The sequence below is a fragment of the Hemibagrus wyckioides genome, linkage group LG08 (genome assembly GCF_019097595.1).
Source record: "Hemibagrus wyckioides isolate EC202008001 linkage group LG08, SWU_Hwy_1.0, whole genome shotgun sequence".
In the NCBI taxonomy this organism is placed as follows: domain Eukaryota; kingdom Metazoa; phylum Chordata; class Actinopteri; order Siluriformes; family Bagridae; genus Hemibagrus; species Hemibagrus wyckioides.
In genome coordinates this window covers 15,861,786-15,889,682 of record NC_080717.1, presented here as the reverse complement: position 1 = coordinate 15,889,682, position 27,897 = coordinate 15,861,786, and the positions used below count along the sequence as shown (strand labels likewise).

The window sequence follows — 27,897 nt, the reverse complement described above, 5'->3', positions numbered from 1 at the left end:
CAACAAGTTTGAGGTGTTGACCTGGCCTCCAAATTCCCCAGATCTTAATCCATTTGAGCATCTGTGGGATGTGCTGGACAAACAAGTCCGATCCCCACCTCGCAACTTACAGGATCTGCTGCTAACATCTTGGTGCCAGATACCACAGCACACCTTCAGGGATCTAGTAGAGTCCATGCCTTGACAGGTCAAATAGTCATAATCTTATGCCTGATCGGTGTCTATCTTGACAATGACCCAAAGATCCACATCCGGTTAAATGTGTAACATTTTTTTTTTATAAATAATGATCAGTTGATAACCAAAAAAAGGTTACATATTAAAATGGTTTGTTTTTTTTGGTACTTACTTGTCGCTGCCCTGTAGGGGTCGCAGGTAGCAGGTGAGAACCGTCTGGAGCTCTTTTACAAACTCGCGCTCGTGCTCCAGGATGTCTTGCACCACCTAAGACACAACCACAACAACATCACAAGCATGTGGTCTTTCCCCAGAAGCCTGCAACACCTTTGATCTGACCTTATATCCGGATAAAATCAGATTTGCACATTCAGTCAACTCACCACATTGTAGTAGTTTTTGGTCAGCTGTGGAACATCAAATCCCTTCACTGCTTTGGGGGAGATTGGTTTCTCTGGACAGGAGAAAAGAAAAAACATTCAGAAAGTATACATAAAAATATCTGAAATCTAAAAACAAATGATGACTAAAACAATGAATGCAGTCAATGTTATTATGAACGAATAGTATCATAATTCATAGCAATTACATTAATCAGTCCCTTACTGAGCTTTTTTTTATTCTTGTAGCTAAAAATGACTTAAATGATAAAGATTTTCTGCAGCTTTTTTAAAAAAAATCTTTTTGTTTTAAAAATTAAAAAATTAAAAATTTTTGGTCTTGTTTTGCAGAAAACCACTTGAACTGGCAAAAGTGTAAGTACAGGCTTCTTCTTTTAGACTCCTACCAATAAAGACATATATGTAATGGCTTTCTACTCATGTTCAGCAGACATGAATTGAAGAAGGGTTTGGCTGAATCTGTGCTGTTATGACACACATCTTGGCCCAAAACCGTGGAAAATCTCTGGTAATTTAAAATAAATAAATAAATAAATTTCTTCCGGATATCACAAAGTTGCTTGATTTTGCATTCATTTCTGTGCAAAATCCTGGAGGGACTGATTACAAATAGCAAATAGAGTCAAAATAGTGTTCTGCTGCTACAATCTCCAGCAAGCAAATCATACAGATAGTGGTACAACACTTATGTGACAGAAATAGCAGACAGTCATTGTATAAAAGGCCAGCTACGTCAGAATATGAAAAATCATAATGCTTCATGTTGCATAAAGGTTGTTGTATACCACTTGTTGCAGAAAGCTTGCAACATGCATCATATGTGATAAATACCAAAATGTGATATCAGAGTGTTGCTATTCGTTGTTTCTGGGAAGAAAGAAAAAAGTTGTAAAGCTTTGCATAAAGTGCTTAGACGATCAAAAATGACACTGATGTACTTCACAGTTACTGAGGTCCTACAGAAAAAATTAAAAAAAAATTATTATCTACACACACAATCAAGCCACACGCTGCAAAGAAATGGCTTGGCAAGTAAAATTGATCTACACTGGAATTTATCTACCATGATCTGCCATAAGATTACACAATGCCACATAAGATTAATAAGTGTATTTCTCATATTAGTTTTTTTTTCAGTTTTATTCAATTGTCATCATATTCCTTAATACAAACAGTTATTTCCAAAAAAGTAGGGAAGATATCCGCCAAGAGAAAAAGATTATTTAAGCCTCAAAATGATTGTATACAATGTATATAAAGGTTTTATACACTCATTAAGCATTTTATCAAGTACACTTTATTAATACTGTGTAGGGTCTCTCTTTGCTCTCAAAACCATGTCATTTCTTCATGGCATGAATTCCCCAAGACGCTGGAAACTTTCATGCTGTGAATCTCCCATTCTGCCACATCTACTGGATTCAGATCTGGTGATTGTTAAAAACAACTGAAGAATACTGAACTCATAATCATTTTTAATCACGAAACCAGTGTGATTTTTGTTTTGTGAAATGGTGCATTATCCTGTTTGAAGTAGTCATTAAAAGATGGTAAATTGTAGTCATGATGAATGCATTCATAGGATGACTAATTGGTATTAACGGGGCCAAGAGAAAACATTTCCCACACCATCACACCATCTCCTCCAGCTTAGACATATGACAGAAGAAAACGTGGGTGCATGGATTCATGCTGTTGGTGCCAAATTCTGCGTACCTCAGACCAGGGTATGTTTTTCCAGTCTTCAACTGTCCTAATTTGGTGAGTCTGTGCCCACTGCAGCCTCAGCTTTCTGTTCTTGTCTGACAGAAGTGGAACCCGACATGTTCTTCTGCCTCAAGGGTCAATGTGTTGTGCATTCGGAGCTGCTTTTCTGCTTACCACAATTGTACAGAGTGGTTTGTACAGTGTTTCGATCAGCAGAACTGCTGCTCAACGGCCGTATTTTTTTCTTTATTGCACCATTCTAAGTGAACTCGAGACTGTTGTGCATGAATATCCCATGAGATTAGCAGAAATACTCAAACCAGCCCGTCTGGCACCAATAATAATGACAGTCAAAATCACTGAGATCACATTTTCCCCCATTCTGAGTTGATGAGAACATTGCCTGAAGCTGCTGGCCTGTATCTGCATGATGATATGCACTGCACTGCTGCGACATAGTTGACTGATTAAATTATTGCATGAATGAGTAGGAGTAAAGGTGTTCGTAATAAAGTGATCCATGACTGCTAATCCAAATAAACCCTAATCCTAATGTCCTATTTTCTTTATTCTTTTTAAAATATTATTATTTTTGGAGAATTAGAGTTAGGAGCTTAAAAAAAAGGGTAACTTTCTGACTTTATAGTTTTTAGCTTGAGGTTTTAATTTTGTTTTTTGTCTTTTCAAGGCTTTATTGTTAACTTTGCCTGCCTATTACTATATCCAAAGTTCTACATCTATGTCCTATAGCTCAAACAGATATTGTGCAATATTTAAGAAAATACATTGCAACAATAAAACAAACATAATCAAACCTCTGACCTTTTTTTTGGAGAACTGTATCAGAGCTACACAGACCCTTAATGCAGGGATGATGCACTGGCAAAATGTTTAATGAACATTTCTTTGGTTTGAAAGACTGACCATGAAGGATTGTGTGTATAGGTTTGAAATGAAGGACTGAGCATGACCTCTCATACCGGACCGAGTGACTCACCACATGGTTTGACCTCTCGGACATAGTTACTGGGGAACCATCCAGTCTTGCCATTAAGTGTCCCCTCCCACCATCCTCCCTCCTCCTGCCGGGTGACATGGATCAGCTCGCCCTTGTTGAACGACAGCTCATCTTCATTGTTCTGTTTGAAGTTGAAGCGCGCCTTCACCACCAGCTGGCCACCTGCTCCATTTTCTGACATCTCCTGCATCCGAAGGCACACAGATTGTTATATGTGTAGACATATAGGATATCACAGAGACCATTAATTGCACGAGCATGGCCGAGATCTTACCACAGCTTTTGATTGTCTCCGCAAGGACCTGGACTTTGAGGAGGATGATGACGAGATTGACAAATTAGGAGCAGAGGAGCTGGACTGCGGACATGGCCTCCCAGTATCACGGTCTAGCAAGAGGGAGAGGGGAAAAGAAGAAAAGGAGTGAAGGAGAGAGGGAGAAGGGGAGGGAGAGGAGGGAGATAAAGACAGACAGACAGACATATTTAGAGAAAAGTTCGTCAGGATTGGGCTGTAACTGAATAGTAAAATTATCTGTATTCCATCCGTGAAGAATAGTCAGAATACTTTTTTCTTTATTATTTATTACAAGAAGGCTTGTTTTGACAGCACTTTTAATATTAATTCTTAAAATTAATTCAGGACTGTGTATTTATCCTTTATTTTTTTTCAAGATAATTAAGCAGATCAGTGATGTTTTTTGTGACGAAACAGCAAGCATGTCGTCAACTGTGAAGAATGAAACAAACGTCATTTTCTGATTAAAAAGTCCTCTTTTGCTTTTTATTATTATTATTATTATTATTATATTAAATGCAGCCAGTGGAAACATGACTATTTCTATTTTAATAAACACAATTATCTTCAGTTCCTTTCAACAGATTAACAATTACAATCCAATAACATTTGATTTTCGTTCAAGGACGTTTCATTTAGCTTACAATGGTTAAACAATATGTCCTTCATAAAGCTTAACATGACATTTGAGCAGTACAAAGATGCTTTGTAGCCATTTCCAGTTATATCTGTGTAGTCCCTACATACTCAGACAGTCCCCTCACTAAGATGTATTCATACCACGCTTTCCACAATTCTCTCATTTCCAGCTCTCTGTTTGCCCACAACCTTTGAGAAGCAGTAATGGATCTACAAGACTGAAAGATCTGATAGACAGTAATCAAACATTTACACACCTCCAAAAACACCCTGCAGATCAGAAGTCACAGTCCTGCTTTCATGCTTTCAAGCCCTGAAAGCTTCAATCTGGACTGCATGCTGATAATATATAAAAGCAGTGCTCTGTACATTACACTTGTTGTTCCTGTGTTGTGATGCTGTACACGGTAAGAGTGTTATGTTTCATATTTTGAACAGAATGTTGCTCTGCAGGGGCCATCATGCCTCCAGATTACCTCTCTGTTTCACACAGTGCTGCTCTCCACCTGCTCTGACTACACAATCAGAGTAAAATAGGCTTCTGAACACCTCCATCTCCAGAGCGGTGTGTGTGGTTTTTGTGTGACGTTGCCCTATTTCTCAACCGACAGAGCAAAAAAAAACAAAAACAAAAAAACAACTGACATGAGGCTGTAAATCTGATTAAGAATAAATGTGTATCTCGTTTTATTCTTCACTGTACAAAATGGCGAAGGGCGACAACCGTGCGCCAATGTACCACAAGCAAATTTACTCTTCTCCCTTCTGTTCCATCCTTCTGTTAACCTTCATTTGGTGTGTGCATAAAGTCGTATATTTTTATCAAGCTTGAGCAGCAGCATTTCATAGGCCATTTCACTGCAAAAGCGAGTCCCTTCATGCATAAAGAGCTGCGAGCCAGAGACACAGTGAAAGAGTGAGAGAGAGAGAGAGAGAGACAGAGAGAGAGAGTAACACACTCTGCCCAGCAGGCTGTGAGCGAGAAGGGCACAGAATCCATGTGCTTATGCAGATGCAGTCAGTTGCTCAAACAGACTGTTCAATAAACAACTGTTTGCTGGCCAGGGCAGAAACTGGGAGCTGCTGCTGCTTCCATGTGAGGCCCCATTCACACTTACAGGGGTTCTCCCATATTTTGCTGCCTGGAATCTCTTTAACCATGTATAACAAGATCCACAAATAACTTTAACACTATATTAACTCGATAAAAGTTTAATCATTCATTTAATTTATGAGAACAATCCAAAACATTAGGCTCATTATATAAATATGAACAGTAAGACTCTTTACTGAACACCCGTTTATTCAAATTGACTATTCTAGAGGTCCCTGAATTGGATTCTATTTGACATTATACACGTACTTGCTTTTACAGAAGTCTGCTTTAAACTCATTAAACTTAAGTTTAAACCAAATATGACTTGCCAAACATGTGAATAAATATAAGAATTCAATTATATATATATATATATGTATGCGTGTGTGTGTGTGAGCTTTGTTAATGAGGGGGGTTAATTTTTACCTTTCTATCCTCACGTTGTTATAAATAATAATAATCATCATCATTGTCATCGTCATATTTATTCACAGATTGCTCAATGATGCTTTACATAAGTAAATAGTCATTGGCTAACACAGTAAAGCCATCCTGTGTTTATCACATAAAAGAATAAATAAAAGCAATACAGTAGCAACTTAATCAAACATTAAAAGCAACATTAATATCACAGTTTCCCCATGATTAATAAAAAAGTTAAAAAATTTGTCAAATTCCAATATGGCAGGGATTCAATATCAAAGCAGCATTTTTTTTTTTTAAAGATCTACAAGAATAATGTAATATATTTGTGCTGACTATATGTATACAGTCATGTGAAAAAATCAGGACACCCCATGAAAGCCTGCGTTTTTTAAACATAGCTAAACATATGGGCATTTGATCCTCATTTTAACAATATTGAAAGTTTCAAATAATATAACTGAACAAAGAAACGTCTTTTTTAAATGAGACGTAAAACATAATTTTAAAAGATCCAATTTCTTGAGAGGAAAAAGTAAGGGCACCCCCACATTTATTTGTACTTAAAATCACATCAGGTGCAAATTATTAGAACATTGTTACAGGGCATTTTGAAGGAGGCTTGCCTTATTTAGCTTAGTTTGCTCTCAACTGTTGAAGTGAGAGGTATCACCATGGTGAGATCCAAATAGCTCTCTGAGGCCTTCAGAAAGAAGCTTGTTGATGCTTATGAGTCTGGTAAGGGATATAAAAAGATCTCAAAAGAATCTGCAATCAGCCATTCAACTATCCAGAAAATCATTTACAAGCGGAGAACATTTAAAACAACTGCCAACATGGCCAGGTCAGGCCGTCTAAGCAAATTCACCCCAAGAGCAGACCACAAGATGCTTGTGTCCAAAAACCCTAAAATATCATCATGGAACCTACAGTTTATGCCAAAGTGCATGAATCTACAATAAGAAAGAGAAAGAGACTACACAACTTTTATTATTATGGGAGGTATCCAAGAAAGATAACCTTTGCTGTGTAAAAAAAAACATGAGGGCAAGACTAAAGTTTCCCAAAGAACACAGAGACAAAGGCCAAAACTTCTGGAATAATGTGCTTCGGACAGATGAGTGTAAAATTGAATTATTTGGACACCATAACAGGGCATGTCTGGCGTAAACCAAATACAGCATTTCAGCAAATGAACCTCAATGAACCAACTATGAAACATGGAGGTGGAAGTGTTATGGTTTGGGGATGCTTTGCTGCAGAGGGACCTGGCCATCATCACCATCATAGAATCCATTATGAATCCTACATTGTATCAGAAGGGGCTTGAGGAACATGTAGGACCATCTGTCAAAAAATTGAAGCTAAAGCAGAACTGAACCTTGCAACATGATAATGAACCAAAACATACCAGTAAATCCAATTAAATTACTAAATCCTATTTGAGATCCTGGGGTGATTTGAAACGGACTGTGCATGCAAGAAACCCCCCAAACATCACACAGCTGAAAGAATTCTGCATTGAGGAGTGGGGAAAAATTTCTTCCAGTCGATATCAGAAACTGGTAGATGGCTACAAGAATTGTCACATTGGGGTTATTTCAGCCAATGGGGGAAATACACTAGCTATTAGGGCATAGGGTGTCCTAACTTTTTCCTTAGGTGAAATACTCGTTTTTGTTGATTTATTTTGTTTAATAAGTGAAAACAAAGTGCTATTTTGTAATTTACATGCAACTACACCACTTTCATCTACAGGCACAAATTAAAACAAGATCAGAAATTGACATGTTGACATTTCTTAATAAAGAACTGAATATTTAATGGGGTGTACTAATTTTTTCACATGACTGTATATATATATATAAAACTATATATTGTGCTGTGTATATTGCACAGGAGAGTGGCAGAGGAGGAAAAAGGTGTTGAGTGGAGTCTGAACATTAGACCAAAAAATATGAAATGCAGTTAATGTCTGGCTAGAACAGTTTGCTGCTGTTCAGCTGGTGGGAAAAAAATTGCATACCCAATGAATGCTTCATGGACCTCTGGGAATCCCCAGATACCACTCTGAGAACCATGACTATACAGTCTGTTACTGTACACTGATATAAGAAGCAAATACTTTCCAAACCAACGACTTTAAATTACATAATCTACCTCTGAGCCTCTTATTGTATTAACACTAACAATAAATATATCTAATTTCACAAGAAAGGAAATCAGCTAACTTCAGGCAATATAATCTACAATACTTGACGCCTGGTCATCACTCCAATATGTAGGCTTTCCCCAACTTTTATAACAAAGAACGAAGCCCATGTTTGTTTAGAATGCCTGCAAATGCTGAAGCATTACTGCAACTAAGTGTTTCCAGCATGGAAGATTTATAAAGACCAGGTTTGCCAAGGTTGGTGTGTAAAATCTTGAGTGTCCTACACAGAGCCCTGATCTCAACGCCACTGAACAACTTTGTGATGAATTGGAGCACTGACTCTGCGCCAGGTCTTCACGTCCAACATCAGCGGCTGACCTCATTACTGCTCTTGTGGCTGAATGAGCACAAATCCCCACAGCCACGCTCCAAAATCTAGTCAAAAGCCTTTCCAGAAGAGTGGAAGTTGTTAGATCAGGAAAGGGGGAAGAAACAAGCACATATGGGTACAGTTCGTAAGGCCTCCACATGCTTTTTGGCAATATAGAGTATTTTGTCAGCAACTTCACAAAGAATACTAGATAGAGTGGATCTTGCAGGATGATCAAAATCTGCATGAAGATAGAGACGGCAAATTCATCCATAAACAAGATTTTAATTAATTTCTGTACTGTATACAATTTCTAGACTCACAACCTTTTTCTGCCTTTTCTGTAGAAAAGAATTTTTTTGGCTTAATTCTTCTGACGGTGCCAGTGATAGAATCAAAGGTACAGAGAACAGCCTTTTAGTATTTATTAGGATTAGGATTAAGTTTTCAGATGTCTGTATTAACGATTTAAGAGCCTTATATGTGACTATGCCGCTCAGCACATCCCTTCAGTCTTAACAGCACACCATAGTAAGGATCAAGTGTATTTTCACTTTATCCTTATGCTTTATTTGATTTGTCATGGCTTGAGCAACATGATATTATTGGATTAATTGTGAATTCCACAATCTGCCAGAGAATGCTAGAGCAAAATATGAAGCTGTGCGCCAAAGAAACTGTAACTAAACCCAAAATGAACAACCTGACAAGACCAAATCCACGACAGTAGAACTGATACTGATCATATGGAGAGATTGGGAAAAGCTGAGTCAAAGGTCGAATCTAAATGTAGTTGGAATGCTATGGGAGACTTCGGGAAGAATGGATCCGCAAGAAAGCCTTCTAACGTTAAGAGTGTTAAAGCAGGACAAGACTAAAATCCTAGTCACTCTGAGACAATTAGATAAACGCACTCGCGTCAGATAAAATGTTAAATGAATGAAAAATATGTGAGGTCCTCACTCTGCACTTTTAAGCATTGTTACTTGGTGTCTACTGAACTCATGCAGAAATCTCACTCAAAAATTAGGATCAGATTAATCAATGACATGATTCACAGGAAACAAGAATCTCTAGAAGATTTTCGTGATATCAGATTTCAATACACAGGCCTTAAATCCTAACACCCTGCATTATTATTCACATATCACACATGCTCTAGTAGCGGATCACACTTGAAACCACTGATCAACCTACCACATTCACAGATTATTCATAATTACTAAACATATCATACTACTCATTTTGGTAATTTGCTACAAAGGCAATTAGACAAATTATATATATATATAAAAAAATGATGAGACAGCTGGGCCAATGCATTTATTTTGGGTAATGGATGCAGTAAATGTATTAATAGTCTAGCCATGAGCAATGCAAACACAAGCTGTGTCCCAAATGACCTACTACACACTATGCACTATATACTCTGTATGAAGTTTAAAAGGTTAGCATTTCCCCGTCGATGGCAAACGATGTCAAAAGTGCACAATCACACAATACGTCTGTAAGAGTGTCATCAGCCATCTAGAATTATTTTCTCATCCAGCATCAGCACCTGGTAGCTCCACCCCTTTTCCTCTACATAAGCAACGCTCTGTGCGTTCAGTGTCCAATATTTCACACTTCATTTTTTCGGTTGTATAAGTGCATCAACCGGATAGCGGGTGTGAACTACTTCTACTTCTTCTTCTTGAATTTGTTCAGTGTGAACACACTAATCACACTATACACAGCAAAATAATACCATATACTTCAATAATATTAAAACCTTCCAGCCTCATAGCAAAGGAATGTGATGATCGAGGAGAAAGATGTAGCTGATGGTACTAACTCAAAGCTAAACATTGTTCACTGCCAGTTTTGCAGCATCAGTGAAAGAGCTACTCTTCCTGGTTTATAAGAGACCTTTAGTGTTCAATTTTGTGAGGGGAAAAAAAAATGAACACAAGGCTCATTTAATGCCAGGGTTGTACACCCATCTCGTACACACACACCCATTTCACACAGATATCATGAAGTAGAACAGTACATCACTTTGTAGTGTAAGATATGCCATGATCACTATGAGATAATTACCTTGAGTGGCGATGTTTATTGCTGATAGCGTGGACAGAACCTTGCTAAAATTCTCACCGGTATATAAGCTTTCCGGTTCAAACCCCTAGAAAATGAAAAAGAAGAAAAAAGATAAAGTGAGAACCACTAAATGAAACAGGAACAGGAGGAGAAGTAGTGCTGGGTTTAAAAAAAGCTTCAGTGTAAACAGTCAGAAAAAGTTCTGTATAAAGTTCTAACACCAGTGAAGAACAAAGATATCTCCAAAAACGGTCTCTCCACGTTGGTCACTTGCTCTCCAGCCTCCACGACTCACAGCCTGCTATCCGTTTTCTTCCAGCAGGTTAGGTTTCAGATTGTAAATAAAACATCATAAATACAGGGTTTACATGGTACAACCAGTTGCATCAGTCTTCTTATTTGTTAAAAAAAAAAAAACCTTTAGCAGTTTTGCACAGGATAAGATGAGGAATTAAAGAAGGTTTTTGTGCTCTGTGAGGCAACTTACTGTTTGACCTGCTTTCACATCTTTCACAACGTGCTTTGGGTATGACGAACAGAGTGTGACAGAGACTTTATATATTTCACACTCTCCTTTCACAACATGACCATTTGCATTTGTATATAAAAAAAATCTAAATTAAAAACACTTTTTTAAAATGCCTTTATCTCTACTCTTTCTAATGATAATCTAATGATAAAATGAAGAACATGTGATTTAATTCAAACAAAGTGTTTAGTGCATGGGTCAATCAAAATCAAAGCCTTAAAGAAACTGAAAACAAATGCATGACTTTCTTCATGGGCAAATTGCATTTAACATTTCCTTCCCTCCGGCTATAAAGATGACGGTCTTGGCCAAAAATTCCTCCCTTTCCGACATTTAAAAGATGTTATCTTTAAGACTGCTGCTAACTCTCTATCCTTTGTTATGCTTTATAGTTTTTAGATGTGTTCCTGGATGTGTACATCTCCGATTATCCATTCATCAGCAGCTTGGCGGTTTGAGCTCATCATCAAACGGTAGACAAGAAGGTGGATTTTTATCTTGGCATTTACTGGTAAATTGTACACTTATCACTGCTATTACATTCTGGTAAGTTACTTTCATTATAACAAGTTTATTTACAAGACGTTTCCAAAAGAGTTTATTTACAGAGTTTAATAATATGTCCTGTAAGTAACTACATCCTTCCATGCATTTTCTATATCACTTAACCTACAACAGGAAGCCTGAAGCCTATTCTTACAGACTCAGGGCACGAGTCTATAGGGACAGGGGTGCTAACCCATCCCAGGAACATACTCTCTCTCTCACTCACTCACACACACATACACACACACACACTACTGACAATTTAGAGATGCCTTGTTTTGACCTTAAGGAGGTAACTGAAGCACATGGAGGAAACCTACAAAGCACAAGGAGAACATCTGGACACAGGGCAGAGTCGGGAATCAAACCACCATCCTCGAAGGTGGGAGGCAAACGTGCCAAAGTTATATATCCAGCACCATTCACAAACACACAAGATTTACTTTTACACTACAAGCAATTGTGAGAGCAGCAACCTATTACAGCAGCAGTTCTTTATATTCATTATCTACTGCCAGTTTGTACTGTGACGTAAATACGGATGTAAATATGGTTAATTGTGTATGAAACTGTGTTTCATATCTGCACTACTGCATTTAATTTACTTAAATACATATGGAATAACTTACTTTATTTTATATTTAAGGTTTTTTCTTAGTCTTATATTTTTGTGTATATACATTATAGATTTTATATCTTGTGTGTGTTACATTTTGTTACTGACTAAGCTGCAACACAAGAATTTCCCTCATGAGATCAATAAATTCTATCTATCCATCCATCCATCCATCCATCCATCCATCCATCCACATACAAACACCCACACAAACATGCTGGCTGAACACAGAGCAAATGGAATCCTGGCTTAAAAATAGATTAGAAATTTGGAGAAAAAATGAACAGCGAAAACAACACAGTGGGTGAAATTAAAAGTGGCCAGATGTGAGAGTGTACACTTATCAAGTTGACTATTATCCGGGTGGTTTGACAATATCCGCCTGACAAGAAAGGCAGTGGTTAATTATGAAATGGAATAGTATATGTAATATAATTATACAGGTTACTACTTAGTAAATACTACTAAATCTGCAGTACATCTACGTCTAAGCCCTTGTCCAGATTGCTTCCTAATGTTTGCTCACTTGCCACAATGTTGGCTTCACATTAGGGACACGAGTGGCAAGCATAACAGCTGGACACGAAACTCCAAACATATACGATAAACACTTTTACAATCTGAACTCGTTTAATTAGGATAAACTAAAAGATATGTAATGTACTGCATGCTACTTAGAAGCACTAAGCCACATCAAAATAAAAGATGCAAACAGATAAACTCTGAATAATAAATAAGACAGCATTTGGACTACTTTTACTTTGTTTCCTCTTTAAAGTGTTTCCCCAAAAAGCAGAAGCGAAAGTTGGGTAAGTGGCTTCTTTATCCAGTCACATGGTTTACATCTTCTGTAAGTGATGGGTGATGGCCTTTTCACAGGTCTCATATGTTCTGCTTTGAAACATGTAGTCCAGCTCCATTGTAGCATCACATCCTGCTAGTGTTTTAAACAATAACATAATGCTAATAATGTGAATTTTCTTATTTTCTTACTTTACTTTTTGAACCAGTACAAAAACTCTGGAAGTGGTTTAAGATGACTGATGACTGTACGTAGTGCAGGACAAATTAACACAATCGAATGGACAGATAAAATGTAGTCTGTAAAGAGACATAGGTTGCAAATATATATATATATTACTTTTAAAGCACAGATACAGCCAAAACACCTTGAAATCCTGACATGTCACTGCTAGTCCAACCTCACCTTCCAGGTGACAGTGCTGCCTGGACATGTTGCACCTGCAATCTGGAACTAGCCCTCCCATTATTTTGAGGATAAAACAGCAGGTTTCCAATACTACACAGCTATTTAACTTTGGCGCATTAAATCACTAAGGATTTCGGTCACAATTCAGTAGTGTTTTATCATTATTTGAATCATTTAAAGTCTCCTGTTGGTTTCTCTTCCTAGTGTAGCATGCAAACTGTAAGCTGCTTGTAAACTTTCCAGATTCACTATTCACTTTCGCCGCAGGTAAAAGAAAACACATAATACCATGAACTCATATCAGCAGAAATAGATTGATAAGTAACCAGCTCAACAGATTATTACTTCAAAAGTTTCTATTTAGTGCACTGTATATATATTTACATAATGTGAATCTTATTCTTCTACAAATGGCTCAAGCTGCAAGACGAATGATGTTATAAAGCCTTACCATGATGGTTCAAGGCTTTCAAAAAATATCAGTCCATAGATATGTAGAGCAATGACAGTGATCTACAAAAGTTGTTCCAAGATCTCAGTCACTTAGAAAATCCTGTTTATTATCAAATATAAGAAGACAAAATTTCTTTCTATTTATTAGTACTGAGATTGTTCTGTATATCCCCATAACGTCCACGCATATGCATATGTCCTGGAGTTAGTTAGAAGAATGATGGCATCATAATAATAATAATAATAATAATAATAATAATAATAATAATAATAATAGCTTACCTCAACCTTTAAAGGAACACATCCTTTCAAAAACTCCCGAATGTTTCCAATGCAGTCAGCTTCACATTTAGGATCCGGACAATACTGCAAAATAAATAAATAAATAAGACTAATGTCACGATGGGTTTACTATCTACTACCACTACCGTTAACGCTGTAGTAGAAGCACGAGCTTGTTGTGTTGTTGCAATGGATTCCCGGTTTAATCGTCCCGAATTAGTGCACTGGTTTTCTGAGTTTCTTGTGTAAAAGTATTTCGCTAAGCATGTCAGCATAAACTAACTCTTTGCTCTTGCCCTCAACGCTCACAGCCCTCTTTCCCCGTCACACCGGGGGGGAAAGAGCTTTGTGGAGGAAGTGACGATCTTACTCGGGCTCTGTGGCGACAAGTATGGACACATTAAAGCGGGGCTACTGTGCAAAACACTGCTTCTGCGTCAGATTCTGTCCTGCGCACAGCTAGTCTTTAGCAACATGCTAAACGGAAGCCAAATGCAGCAGGCCTTCATCGAGTGCAGACTGTAGTACGTTGGAGTTGTGTCATATTCTCACATTTAACACATTAACTAGTTCTGAAAGCCGAAGTGCAAGCTAAGCTAAAAATATTAACGCGCACACACACACACACACACAGACATGTGATAAACATGTAATCGATGGCTGTCTTCTACAACCTGTTTAGCATCTTATTTGATTCTAGCGGTTACGGAAATGAAACTATAGACTAATTTGATGGGCATATAAAAATCTATAAGCGGGACAGTGGCTGTAAGAAAGGACATGCTTTGTTCTACTGTAACACGATACAGGAGGCAGAAGAAGACAAGGACGTTAGAGAATGCGGAACACTTGGTCCTGAGACAGGAAGTCGGAGTTTACATCGCAATTAAACTGGGCGTTTGTTTTTTTCAAAGATTACTTGATCAAGAAAACAAGTATTTAGTATGTAACACTTTTGTATCATCGTCTGTTTTTACAGCATTGTTGTATTTATCCAGGCAATTGAACAGTTTTGAGGTAAAGCATCGTCGCCCCGTTACAGACCTATTCAGTTTATTTAAGCTTTCCAGCTCAGAGTAATCATCAGGCACTGTCAGTTCTCTCATCACTCGTACTCCGGAATCGTGTTACCTTTGTAATAGATCCTGGCACAAGTCGCTCCATGAGCTTGCACAAGACAACCCCATCTCGAAGTGACGCTTTGAGAAATCCCTCTGGATCCGCGATGTTCTTTTTAGGGGAATTTAGGACTCCTAGTGAGATGAGCCAGGTTACTGTCTGCTCCTCCGGGTTCATGGCTGATCGCGCCGCGCTGCTGCAGCACACAGGCCGCTGCGCACTGCTGCTGCCCACATCCGCAACGCTGCTTTGCGGAACAGCATTCAAAACCAGTAGCAAAGCATCAGCCCTGACTCAACAAGAGGATATAGTACATCCCGCCAACACTGAATAGACCTCTTTCTCAATATGCTTAGTGCTGCTCATAGTTTCCTTTATATTAAGAGACCAGGATTAAGCCACATAATATAACAATCAACTGTGGTCCTGAAATGAATGGACAGAAACAGCTTCAAAGTAGAGAAAAATGTTTATTTACAAGGAAGAACCCCACAACACAAACACACTCCTTAAAACAGGATCACTGCAGGCTTAGGATCGGTTCCATCCGAAGGACTTAACCAGGTTCACACTCAATCTGGATCTGAAAGACAGAAGAAAGGGAAATGAGAAACTGAACAGTTCTTAATGTTTAAAATGTGTCAAAGGAAGTGGGTATACCTGCTGATCACCATACATGAGTGTTTTTATATATAGTTACAATGAAGCAGCCATCAGCGCTGAAGAAACTACAAGCTCAGGTCCTGTTGATCAGGCTGTTACGTTCATCCTGCAACAAGAAACAACTAATTAACGTACTGCTGTAGCCAAATATATATATATCTATATATAAAATGGAACATGAGAGCAAACATTTAATTCATCAGGATCCAATTTGACTGGCTTCCAGTTATTTTCCAGGCTGAATTTTAGAACAGTGTCTTTTCCAGGCGTGTCCTTTGTTAGAATGGGCATGCTTGTGAGCGGCTTTGGCTTTTGTGTAAAACTAAGGCAACAGCTAAAATAAAGTTCCACTGACAATGGTATGGAAATGATTTGATCTTAGGGGGACTTATACTACATTGTAGAAATTGTCCATGGTTGGGAGGCTTCATCTTAATATCCTTAAAATGCCATTTCACTTGAAATGTGGTGTTGGAGAGTTGGAAATCCATGTTTCCCCCTTGTCATTCATTCCTGAGACTAAAGGCCTTTAAATTCAAATCATCCACTGACTTTTTTTTTAACAAAAGACTCCTTTGGTTGCAGACTTTTTTCATTTTGGGGTCATTTTTTGAGTCAGGTTGTTCAAGCATGAAATAATTGTACGGTGTTAGATTGCAGGTTATCATCTGTAAGGCCAGAAGAGGTAAAAGATGGTGTGCTAACTAACCTGTAGTTGAGATACCACTCATACCATTGAGTCAAGTTCACTTAGACCAGAGACAAAAGGGTTTGCTTTGCTTACCAGCTGATGTCAGGTTTAATCTGGTGTTGAATTGTTTCCTGCATATTGGTTGTCTTTGGATTGGTCGTTGCAAGCCGTCAATGTTTAGGCTTTGTGATGAGGAATCCATTTGCACTGAGGAAAACTATACTGATAAAGAGTTTGGCAAAGACATTGGTCTCGTTCTCAACAGACTGAAAATAGTCAACAAGATTCTCCACATAATCTAAAAATGGATCAAGTTTAAGCTTTGCCTCACCGTCAATGAGGCTGGGAGCTGACAATTTTCACCATTTATGTGGGTCCTCTTGTAACAGGAGTGGGGCATGAATGTTTTGATAAAAACTTTTATTGATAAATGAAAAACAATACTCTTGGGCATTGCAGGATTTTTAACATCACTAGGGCACAAAACTAAACACTTCACTTAAATTGGCAACAGTACTATTAAACGAGAGACGGGCAGGGGGAAAGAAACAAACTAACACTCAGGAAAAAAAAAAACTTGAAAAGGTTGCGTACAGATTGAAACCGAAGCTTAAAGTTTATCTAGAAGTTAAAATTTTAGCCTCTCCATTGTCTCACAATGTGACCTAACCCTTTTCTGTCAGAGTCCATCTCAGTACCGACTTCGGTTCATTCCTCTATCTGCTCGATTAGCTCCACGACCCCGAGGTGCGCCTCGGCTTGAGCTGCTGTATTGGCGAGGAGGGTAGCCTCTCTCGAGGTCTTGCCTGGCCGGGCGCTCGGCGCGGCTAGCAGAGTACGACTCACTCCGACTGCTGGCGTAACTGTCGCGACTGCCATAGCCATCCCTGGAACTGCTGCCATAGTCGTCATAGCGACTGCCTCCACCACTCCCACCGTAGGATGGAGGGGGGCCCCTTGAGGGTGGGGCACTGCGCGAGTTACCTGCAGGGTCAACGGGTCATGTAATTGGCAAAATTCACAGACATTTTTTGTGCAAGTTGTCAAGTGCCCACTGTCCTACATATATTCCTCACGGCTGGTATGAATGATTTACAGGGCCATTAGCACTCAAGTGTTCCATGATTTTAATGCGAATGAATCTGGAGCTCTGGATTTACGAACTAAACGAAGTTAACATATTGGTTCAACTGGTTTCCTTTAGGAAAAAGGTCAGGATGGTAGATTGTAGTTTGATCACTTTGCATCTTGTTTGATTTAGACTGGGCTCTTGGAAAGGCTCAAAGGAGGAGGAAAAAAAAATCTTATGAGGGATTTCTTGTTGAGCGATTTTGAAATTGTACGACTTTAGTTGAAAGGCAGCTTTGAAGGTACCCTTGACTACTTGGATTGACATGAGGCCGGCTTGTCCCAGGAGCACACAGCGCTGTTTGGGTACATCCTTAAGCTCTTTTCTAGAACACTAAAGTTTGGAATCTTACCGTAACCATCATAGGGTTCTCTGTAGGAGCCTCCACTTGTTCGCTCCATATAGCCTCTAGGTTCACGACCCCCACCGTAACTGTCACGATCACTACAAGCAGAAAGGAAAATAAGGTCACCCAAGAGGCTCAATGACTCACAAAAAACTACAACTGGAAAATAAACATTTTATACCTGTAGCTTCGAGACACTGAAACATAATCATCTCTGGAACTGGACTGGGATGGATAGTCACGGTATGAATAATCACGCGGTGGAGGCCCATAGTCCCGGTTGTCCCTTGAGCTCATGTAGTCCCGACTGGAATAACTATATAATCACTGATTGTGAGGAACACCAAGATACAGATAAAGTTTTTCAATTAGAATTCATTTATGTGCCTCACCTGTCTTTGACGCTGTAGTGATCATCACGTGGTGATGGGTAGTCATCCCTTCTTGACATAAGAGAATCTCTGCGAGGAGGAGGGGGACCATAAGGATCCCTATCCCTAGACATTGGTGCTGCAAAACAAATTAAAGGGATAAAAACTTAGAAACAGAACAAAGCTAAAACACTCAATAAAATTGCATTGAAAATCACTTACGTCTGCCCATTGGCCCAGAAGGTGCTGATCTCTTTGGTGGTGGCCCTCCATTGCGCATGGGTGGTCCTCTTTTTGGTGGGGGTCCTCTGGATGACATCCCTTTAAAGAAAGGTTCTACAATCTCTACGTTATCACAACACTTTACAAGACAACAGACAAATTATATCCACACACATACTATAGGCTCAGTACTTCTTAGAGAACAAGTGAAAAATCAACTCCAGCGGATCAAATGAAATAATCATCATAGCCCACAGGTTATAAACTGCAAAAATAAAGGAGAAACCTGGAATCTTTTGTTTAATACCTCTGCTCGGTGGTCCCCGCATCCCACTAGGACCCCCTCTGGACCCGCGTGGCCCTCGAGGAGAACCACGACTGCGTGGATGCACTGATGAAGGTCCTCGACGACCAGACGACTCAAACTGAGGCTTTGTGGCCTGCTCTACTTTGATGGGTTTACCATCCAGGGCCTTGTAAAAGCAAGGGTTTACTATAAGCATTTATAAGTTTAAACAAGGATTTCTAGATAAAATAAATCGTATAATGTAAGTAAGTAAGCTCAGTACTTCTTAGAGGACAGTTGGGCTAAATCAGTTCAAACTGATCATTGCCACAAAGCATCATCACAGCTTACTACCACAACTTAACCAGATCTTACCTTCCCATTCATTTCCCTCACAGCATCTTTTGCATCACCAGGATTTTCATAAGTCACAAACGCAAACCCTCTGGACTTATTGGTCTCACGATCCTTCATCAACAGAACTATTGAGTGGGGGAGATGATGCAAAAAAAGTGTTTAAATGAAGTGTTTTAAAAGTGCAAACCATTTCAATTTCAATACGACAAACGCATTGCAAATGCATTTATGCAAGCTCAGAACTTCTCAGAGGTATTGATGTAATTATTTTCATCTTGTGGATCAATTCCAAAATTGTTCATCACAGCTCGCAAGGCACCCACTGGACAAGGTCTATGATGCCCAAGTACTAAATTTAACCAGATAGCCAGCTCTGGATCATGTCCATTTCTGACTGACAATTCCATCCAAAATTTTTTGTACTATTACCATATTATTTCCCCAAATCAGAAAGCTAAACACCAGACCCAAGATCAACATAACAGCAGTGTTAGATAAATTATATGTTCTTAAGTGAAATAATTACCTTCAGATATCCGGCCAAATTTGCTGAAATAGCTTTCAAGAGCTTTCTCTGTAGTTTCAGTGTTCAAGCCACCTATGAATAGCTTTCCAGGTCGGTCTGCCTCCGCCATAGTCAACTGTAAGAACTTAACAGAGAGGAGAAGAGACTTCATTATAAAGTTTCAGCTTTGGGAAAATAAGTGTATACTGTCTGTGGGAGTTGTTATAATTCATAGCCCTTGTGAATGTTGGGCTACATTAGGATGAGCATTATTGAATTTAAAAACAAGTTGCAAACCATTCTAAGTTATTTTAATAGTGCTGCAGAAAAACGAGACAATGTTATTTTGCAAAATTCCGCATAAAAAGTAATAAACTGACTTAATTTTTAGTGCTTCAGTGCAGCTCGTGCACCAGGTGCCTCTATAACAACACGCTAGAGACTTAGCGAACATGCTAGCTTGGGTTAAACCACTGAGCTCTCACAGCAAGTAGCTTTAGCTAATTAATATTAACGACATAAAACGATTTTCATTTCAATATAAATTTGCAGTGCTCGTCAATAAAACACGCGACTTAGTTCACAAAGCAAGCTGAAGACACCTAGCTTTAGTCGTTAGCTTGTTTGGTTAACGTGATTCACAAAATGGCGGATGCTGCTGGTGATTTCAGAACCTTTTCACACGCCGTGGGCATTATGGCTACAGTGCTGGATTTGCTCCCTATGTACAACCATTATAAGAAGGACGTGAATGGCTTAAGTCGTGTTTATATATTAAATTTAAAAAATTGTTAAGAAAATAGCGTTTGAGACATTATACAGTTGCTATCTAGGCTCCGGCCACGCTAGAAGGTTTGTAAGGACGCAGCGAGCTAGCGATGCGCTATTGGAAACATGCTGCTTGTTTCATTCAACAGTTCCATTTGAAACAATTTTGAACTTGCAAAGTGTTTGTTTCTTATGAAAATGAAATAGATTTACCCTACCCAGGTTAATAAATGCCTGTCATGCACTCGCATTTAATAAGACTCACCTATCAACGTCGGACACTCAACAGGGGAACCTCAGAAAGACCTCACGCTGCCTTTAATCATTCAGACGTCCCACCCGGGGTGATGAAAATAATTGACGTCTGAAAAGGTTGACGCTCTAAGCTTAAACTCGCATGCGCAAATTTTGGCGCATGCGCTCTAATCGACGAGTAGCCTTGCTTGAAATGCTGATACTTACGATACACTCAGGGAATCAATAAATCATGTTTTAATAGGATGAAACAGGATACAAAATTTAATGAGGCCCATATTTTTTAAACATGGCATAGTTTATATATTACATTGCCTGCTACAACAACTGCATTTTTGTTATTATTTTTAAAATCTTTACATTTAAATCAGGATACTAAAGACCAAACTGTATGCCACTTCCCACTCTGAACACTACACTTGAACTAACACATATTTTAGAGTTATTTTGTCTATACTGCCACATATACAATGAAAAGGAACGGAAAGGAATTTTTAAAATTGTGTTTTGTGTATCCATGTGAAAAGATTTCGCTATCCATGTGAAAATCTCAGCACTGTCACATTTTCTGTCTTAAAGATAATATGATCATTTTAAGAGATGTTTAGCAAAACTGCAATACACAAAATATACCCTGAATATATAAAATATGCCCTGAAGGATATCAGAAGAAGCATTCAAGTTATTAAAAATGGCAAACAAACCAGTCAGAACAAAACCAACAGTGAAAGTAACATAGCTGAGCAAAGTGTGAACACATTGTTAAAAAGTGTACACTTTATTTTACACTATATTGCCAAACGTTTTGGGACACCCCTCCAAATTATTGAACTCAGGTGTTGTTTTTCACTCATCCACGTCTTTATGGACCTTGCTTTGTGCACTGGTGTGCTGTCATGTTGGAATAGGAAGGACCCATCCCAAAACTGTTCACACAAAGTTAGGAGCATGAAATTGTCCAAAATGTCTTGGAATTAAATGCGCAAAATCCTTGCCTTTTCTTCTCTGTTGGCACACAGAGCCATCCTATTAAAATGGAAGGATCCCCTCCCACCCATACATATTCAATGGATTAGAGAAATGACATCTCGTCTCTACCTTGAAAAGATTAGGTACTCATTAAGAGGATTGGAAAAAAACTTCTTTAAGATGTAGTGCCTTTTCATTGATTATGTTGATCGTTTTAGATCATTATTATTGAACCTCTTCTTCCTTTTTTAATAAATTCATTTATTTAATTTTATTTATTTATTTATTTTATTTATATATATATATATATATATATATATATATATATATATATTTCTTTTTTTTCATTTATTTAATTTTATTTATTTATTATATATATATATATATATATATATATATATATATATATATATATATATATTTCTTTCTTTTTTTTTTTTAAACAAAATATGTATAATTCTTATCGGATTTAAAGGACAGCATGTGCTACTCTAGGGTTTTGTTGGTAAGGGCTGGGGGCTTGTTAAATGTTTTCTACTTGTATATTGAAAATTGAAAATTTTGGAACTTTACGGGGTCAAGCCCAACCTCTGAAAAACAACATCTGAATTCAATGATTTGAAGGGGTGTCCCAAAACGTTTGGAAATATAGTGTATATTTAATTAATACTCATGATCCATCCCTCCATCTATCCATCCATCCATCCATCCATCCATCAATGTTCTGTACCGCTTATCCTACAGAGACAGGGTCTCTGGGAGTCTGAAGCTTATCCCTGGTGACTCAAAGCACAGGATGGAGGACACACTGGACGGGGTGCCAACCCATCACAGAGCACAACTGCACACATTAAAGACGCATTACAGAGCACACAACTGGCTAATCAAATCTAAACCTCACTGCATTTTAGGACTTTTTTTGCATTTTAGGACTCTTGGCTTTGGTTTACCATACCATGTGCACATCACATCATGTGCAATATGTTCTAGTTCTCTAGCACCTATTTTGTCTTTAAATACATTTTGTATACATTTTGTATATATAGAATATTTCATTTTTATTTATATTTTATATCTTATTTATATTTTTGAAACTTTTAAATACACTTATACACACACACACGTGTATATATATATATATATATATATATATATATATATATATACAGCTCTGGAAAAAAATAAGAGACCACTGCCCAATCTCCAGAGGAAGATGGATGGTCACAAACCATCAAGCAAAGCTGAGCTGTTTGCTTTTTTGCAAAAAAGAGTGGTATAAAGTTCCCCAACAGCTTCCCCAATTTGTTTACAAATTATTTGCATTTTGTTTTATTTGAGTTATTAAAGCTCTGCAAATACTGCATGATCTTGGGTTATTTTGATGTGTTGTCATTTCCTTTAAATATACACTCTAAATAACTTCTTCTTCTTCTTTCGGCTTTTCCCTTCAGGGGTGGTCACAGTGAATCATCTCTCTCCACCTATCCCTATCTTCTGCATCCTCAACACTTACACCCACTAGCTTCATATCCTCATTTATTCCATCCATATACCTCCTCTTTGGCCTTCCTCTTTGCCTCCTGCCTGGCAGCTCCATGACCAACATTCTCCTACCAATATACTCACTCTCCCTCCTCTGGACATGTCCAAACCATCTTAATCTGGCCTCTCTAACTTTGTCCCCCAAACGTCTGACATGAGCCTTCCCTCTGATGTACTCGTTCCTAATCCTGTCCAGCCTTGTCACTCCCAAAGAGAACCTCAACATCTTCAGCTCTGCTACCTCCAGCTCTGACTCCTGTCTCTGTCTCAGTGATACTGTCTCTAAACCATACAGCATGGCTGGTCTCACCACTGTCCTGTACACCTTCCCCTTGATACCTTTCTCCACCGATTCCAACCTGCCTGCACTCGCTTCTTTACCTCTTTCCCACACTCTCCATTACTCTGGACTGTTGACCCCAAGTACTTAAACTCCTGTACCTTCTTCACCTCTTCACCCTGTAATCTTACTGTTCCACTTCCCTCCCTGTCATTCACACACATGTACTCAGTCTTACTACAACTGACTTTCATTCCTCTTCTCTCCAGCGCAAACCTCCACCTCTCCAGGTTTTCCTCCACCTGCTCCCTGCTCTCACTACAGATCACAATGTCATCTGCAAACATCATTGTCCAAGGAGACTCCTGTCTGACCTCCTCTGACAACTGGTCCATCACCATAGCAAACAGGAAGGGGCTCAGAGCCGATCCCTGATGCAGTCCCACCTCCACTCTGAACTCCTCTGTCTGCCCTGCAGCACACCTCACCACTGTCCTGCTCCTCTCATACATGTCCTGCACCACTCTGACATACTTCTCTGCTACTCCTGACTTCCTCATACAGTACCACATCAGTACATCTTCTCTTGGCACCCTGTCATACGCTTTCTCCAAGTCTACAAACACACAGTGCAACTCTCTCTGGCCATCCCTATACTTCTCCATCAACATTCTCAGAGCAAAAATTGCATCTGTTGTGCTCTTTCTGGACATGAAGCCATACTGCTGCTCACAGATGTCCAATACCTTCCTTAACCTAGCTTCCACTACTCTTTCCCATAGTTTCATTGTATGGCTCATCAACTTTATCCCCCTATAGTTGCTGCAACTCTGCACGTCACCCTTATTCTTAAAGATTGGCACTAATACACTTCTTCTCCATTCCTCAGGCATCTTCTCACTCTCTAAAACCCTGTTAAACAGACTAGTTAAAAATTCCACTGCTGCCTCTCCTAGACACTTCCAGACCTCCACCGGGATGTCATCAGGACCAACTGCCTTTCCACTTTTCATTCTCTTCAAAGCCTTCCTGACTTCATCCTTTCTAATCTTATCTACTTTCTGTTCCACAGAGTTCACCCCTTCTACTCTTTTGTTCCCTCTCATTTTCCTCATTCATCAGCTCTTCAAAGTACTCCTTCCATCTCCTCTGTACACTCTCCTCACTTGTGAGCACCTTTCCATCTCTATCCTTAATAACTCTAACTTGCCACAGATCCTTCCCATCTCGATCCCTCTGCCTAGCTAACCTGTACAAGTCCTTCTCTCCATCTCTAGTGTCTAACCTAGTGTACAACTCATCATACACCTTCTGCTTGGCCTTAGACACCTCCCTCTTCACTCTGTGCTGTAACTCCTTGCATTCCTGTCTATTCTCTTCAGTCCTGTCCATGTCCCACTTCTTCTTGGCTAACCTCTTCCTTTGAATACTATCCTGAACTTCCTCATTCCACCACCAAGTCTCCTTATCTTCTTTCCTCCTTCCAGATGACACACCCAGCACCTTTCTTCCTGCCTCCCTGATCACTTCTGCTGTAGTTTCCCAGTCATCTGGCAGCACTACCTGACCACCCAGAGCCTGCCTCAACTTCTGTCTAAATTCCTCACAACATTCCTCCTTTTTCAGCTTCCACCACTTGGTTTTCTTCTCCATCTCTATCTTTGACCTCTACTTACAGACCATCAAAGTCATCCTACACACCACCATCCTATGCTGTCTGGCTACACTCTCTCCCACTACTACTTTACAGTCACTAATCTCTTTCAGATTGCCTTTTCTACATAGGATGTAGTCTGCCTGTGTGCTCCTACCTTCACTCTTGTAAGTCACTCTATGCTCCTCCCTCTTCTGAAAATAAGTGTTAACCACAGCCATGCCCATCCTCTTAGCAAAGTCCACTACCATCTGTCCTTCAAGGTTCCTTTCCTTAACTCCAAACTTGCCCATCACCTCCTCATCACCTGTGTTCCCCTCACCAACATGCCCATTAAAATCTGCTCCTATCACCACTCTCTCACCTGTTGGAATACTCTCCATCACCTCATCTAATTCACTGCAGAATCTCTCTTTCTCCTCTAACTCACAACCTACCTGTGGGGCATAACCACTAAGAACATTCAACATCACCCCTTTAATCTCCAACTTCAGACTCAGCACCCTGTCTGACACTCTCATCACCTCCAGAACATTCCTCACAAACTCCTCCTTCAGGACCACACCTACCCCATTTCTCTTACTATCCACACCATAATAAAACAGCTTGAATCCTGCTCCTATACTATGAGCCTTGCTACCCTTCCACCTGGTCTCATGTACACACAGTATATCCACCTTCCTTCTCTCCATCATATTAGCCAGCTCTCTACCTTTCCCTGTCATAGTACCAACATTCAGAGTTCCTATTCTCAGTCCTACACTCTTACCTTTCCTCTTCTCTCTCTGTCTCCGCACTCTCTACTTCTTCGACCAACAGTAGCCCAATTTCCACCAGCGCCCTGTAGGTCAACGGCGCCGATGGCAGTCGTTGTTAACCCAGGCCTCGACCAATCCGGTATGAAATTTAGAGTACTGACGATTCGCATAGTTAAATTTGGCAATGTTTTACGCCGGATGCCCTTCCTGACGCAACCCTCTCTATTTATCCGGGCTTGGGACCGGCACAGAAGTCACTGGACTGTGACCCCATGGCTAGATTATACACTCTAAATAACAATAGTTATATTTTGAATTTAGGAGAAATATTGTCAGCAGTTCACAAAAAATGAAACAAAACTGTTCATCTCACCAGTACATGTACCTCTAAGAAAAAAACATAAGAAACTGATTATTTTGCAGTGGTCTCTTTTTTTTTCCAGAGCTGTATATATATATTTCTCTCTTTTCTTTCTTTTTTTTCTGAAGCACTCTCTTGGTCTTGGCAAAAGAATTTCCTTTGGGATTAATACATTTATTTTATCTTATCTTATCTTGTTTGTTCTAGGCAGCACAGGGATTGTTTCTTTAAGTTAAGTTGTCTTTATTTGGCACGTATACATCACTGCACAGTGAAATTCTTTCTTTGCATATCCCATCCTTGGGGGTTGTGGTCAGAGCCATGATACAGCACCCCTGGAGCAGGGTGGGTTGGGGACCTTGCAAATTAGGGTGACTGAGCAAGGACAGATCTGCTTGTAGGAGTGAACCTTTGGTAGTCTACTTGGCCTCTTTTTTGAAACTTCTTCCACTAGATTCTCCTAAATGTAGAACATGCTCACAGTTCTACTATAGGCTAAAGCCCTATAGAGGTGTGCTGCTCAAGGAATGTCATGGCCTTGATTGTTAAGACTATCAGCCTCCTACTCTATCTGGGGCCCCCTCCCCATGGTTTGCTTTAAAAATTTCTAAGTGCCATTTTTGAATCCTTCATTCTCCAGCTCTGTGCTGCAGTGGAAGAAGTTTCCCTTCTGCCTGTATTGGGTGCATGGTTTAACAATGAAAATATGCACAGTTTGGACAGATATATAGAAATAATTTACTTCATCCAAAATGGAGTACAGGTGGACCCTTTTTTCTTTGATGGATTATGTTATGCAAGAGATGGCACTTAAGGGTAACATAGTTGACATTTAACATTGTTGACAATTCCACTATTTTGACATCAGTGGCAGTTTTTATTTTCTGTTTTTTTAAATAGATCAGCTTATTTGGATTGGATATTTCCCATAGTCCAAACTATAGAGAAGAGTCACAACAGCTATGCATCTATGTACTCACTGCCCTGGAGTTGACCAAACTAATGGACATGATGTCTGATTTTGATATCACCCGTTCTGATTGTACAAAGTGCTCCACTGACAGATTTAGACCCTGCATACTTCAGAGACAAATCTGGCCTAAACCACAGCCTAAACATCTTGCTAGGCACAAAAGCCCTTGTTCTGGGCCAACTAATAACACAACAAGAAGCCAAGAAAACGGTCTGAGCCAGAGCTCACTGGCATGCGTTCTGGGTAATATGATTAATAACAAGTGTTCTGTCACTAGTGATCTCACCAGATGAAGCACTACACCCACATATGTGCTGCTCAAGTGCTTAATACAGATACACTGATGATGCCCTAGAGAGGATACTGCACTGCATGTGGCACACACTTGCAATAAATTAGCAATTGCAAGGTACTGCTAGCATCGGATCGGGCTTGTTGATCCCACTGTAAGGGAACTGACCAACACCTCATTGCTATGTGCACACATGAGTGAAATTGGCAGTTGGTGCCTAGACATGGGTGTGTCTAGCAATGTGACAAAGGTGAGAAACGTTATACTTTATGCAAATATGGAGTCAGTAGATCGCATGTGATCTGTGACACACACTGCTTCTCCTTCATCTCATATAACATGATGCACATATACACTGGT

The 27,897-nt window shown here is 39.2% G+C and overlaps 2 protein-coding genes and 3 non-coding genes across 10 annotated transcripts in view; all 5 read right to left on the bottom strand.

The window, feature by feature from the left end:
• The window catches only part of arhgef6 (Rac/Cdc42 guanine nucleotide exchange factor (GEF) 6), a 35,177-nt gene extending 19,776 nt beyond the window's left edge, over positions 1-15,401 (bottom strand). For both annotated transcript variants that reach the window (XM_058396200.1, XM_058396201.1), the window contains exons 1-7: positions 15,128-15,401; positions 13,997-14,080; positions 10,361-10,445; positions 3,578-3,690; positions 3,283-3,487; positions 561-631; positions 350-444 (exon numbers count right to left, since the gene is read on the bottom strand). In XM_058396200.1, coding sequence (XP_058252183.1) covers positions 350-444; positions 561-631; positions 3,283-3,487; positions 3,578-3,690; positions 10,361-10,445; positions 13,997-14,080; positions 15,128-15,292 — 818 coding nt within the window. In that variant the 5' untranslated portion in view covers positions 15,293-15,401. The remainder of the gene's footprint in view (positions 1-349; positions 445-560; positions 632-3,282; positions 3,488-3,577; positions 3,691-10,360; positions 10,446-13,996; positions 14,081-15,127) is intronic.
• Positions 15,402-15,565: 164 nt separating this feature from the next.
• Positions 15,566-20,840, bottom strand: rbmx (RNA binding motif protein X-linked). Of its 5 annotated transcripts, none has more exons than XM_058396202.1 (10): positions 20,719-20,840; positions 19,707-19,830; positions 19,199-19,305; positions 18,845-19,010; positions 18,538-18,651; positions 18,337-18,454; positions 18,126-18,260; positions 17,951-18,042; positions 15,776-17,453; positions 15,566-15,698 (listed from the first exon to the last, which is right to left on the bottom strand). In XM_058396202.1, exons 2-9 carry the CDS (start codon positions 19,813-19,815, stop codon positions 17,161-17,163), a joined length of 1,134 nt encoding a protein of 377 aa, XP_058252185.1. In that variant the 5' UTR covers positions 19,816-19,830; positions 20,719-20,840; the 3' UTR covers positions 15,566-15,698; positions 15,776-17,160. The 5 variants fall into 5 exon arrangements, with proteins under 5 accessions (XP_058252185.1, XP_058252188.1, XP_058252187.1 ...); XM_058396205.1 differs by having other exon boundaries at positions 15,776-15,884; XM_058396204.1 differs by having other exon boundaries at positions 18,538-18,636.
• LOC131358766 (small nucleolar RNA SNORD61) lies at positions 18,719-18,788 on the bottom strand. The gene has a single exon (XR_009205686.1). It is a non-coding gene; the product is annotated as a small nucleolar RNA SNORD61 (small nucleolar RNA).
• LOC131358764 (small nucleolar RNA SNORD61) lies at positions 19,096-19,170 on the bottom strand. The gene has a single exon (XR_009205684.1). It is a non-coding gene; the product is annotated as a small nucleolar RNA SNORD61 (small nucleolar RNA).
• LOC131358765 (small nucleolar RNA SNORD61) lies at positions 19,413-19,488 on the bottom strand. The gene has a single exon (XR_009205685.1). It is a non-coding gene; the product is annotated as a small nucleolar RNA SNORD61 (small nucleolar RNA).
• Positions 20,841-27,897: the final 7,057 nt, after the last annotated feature.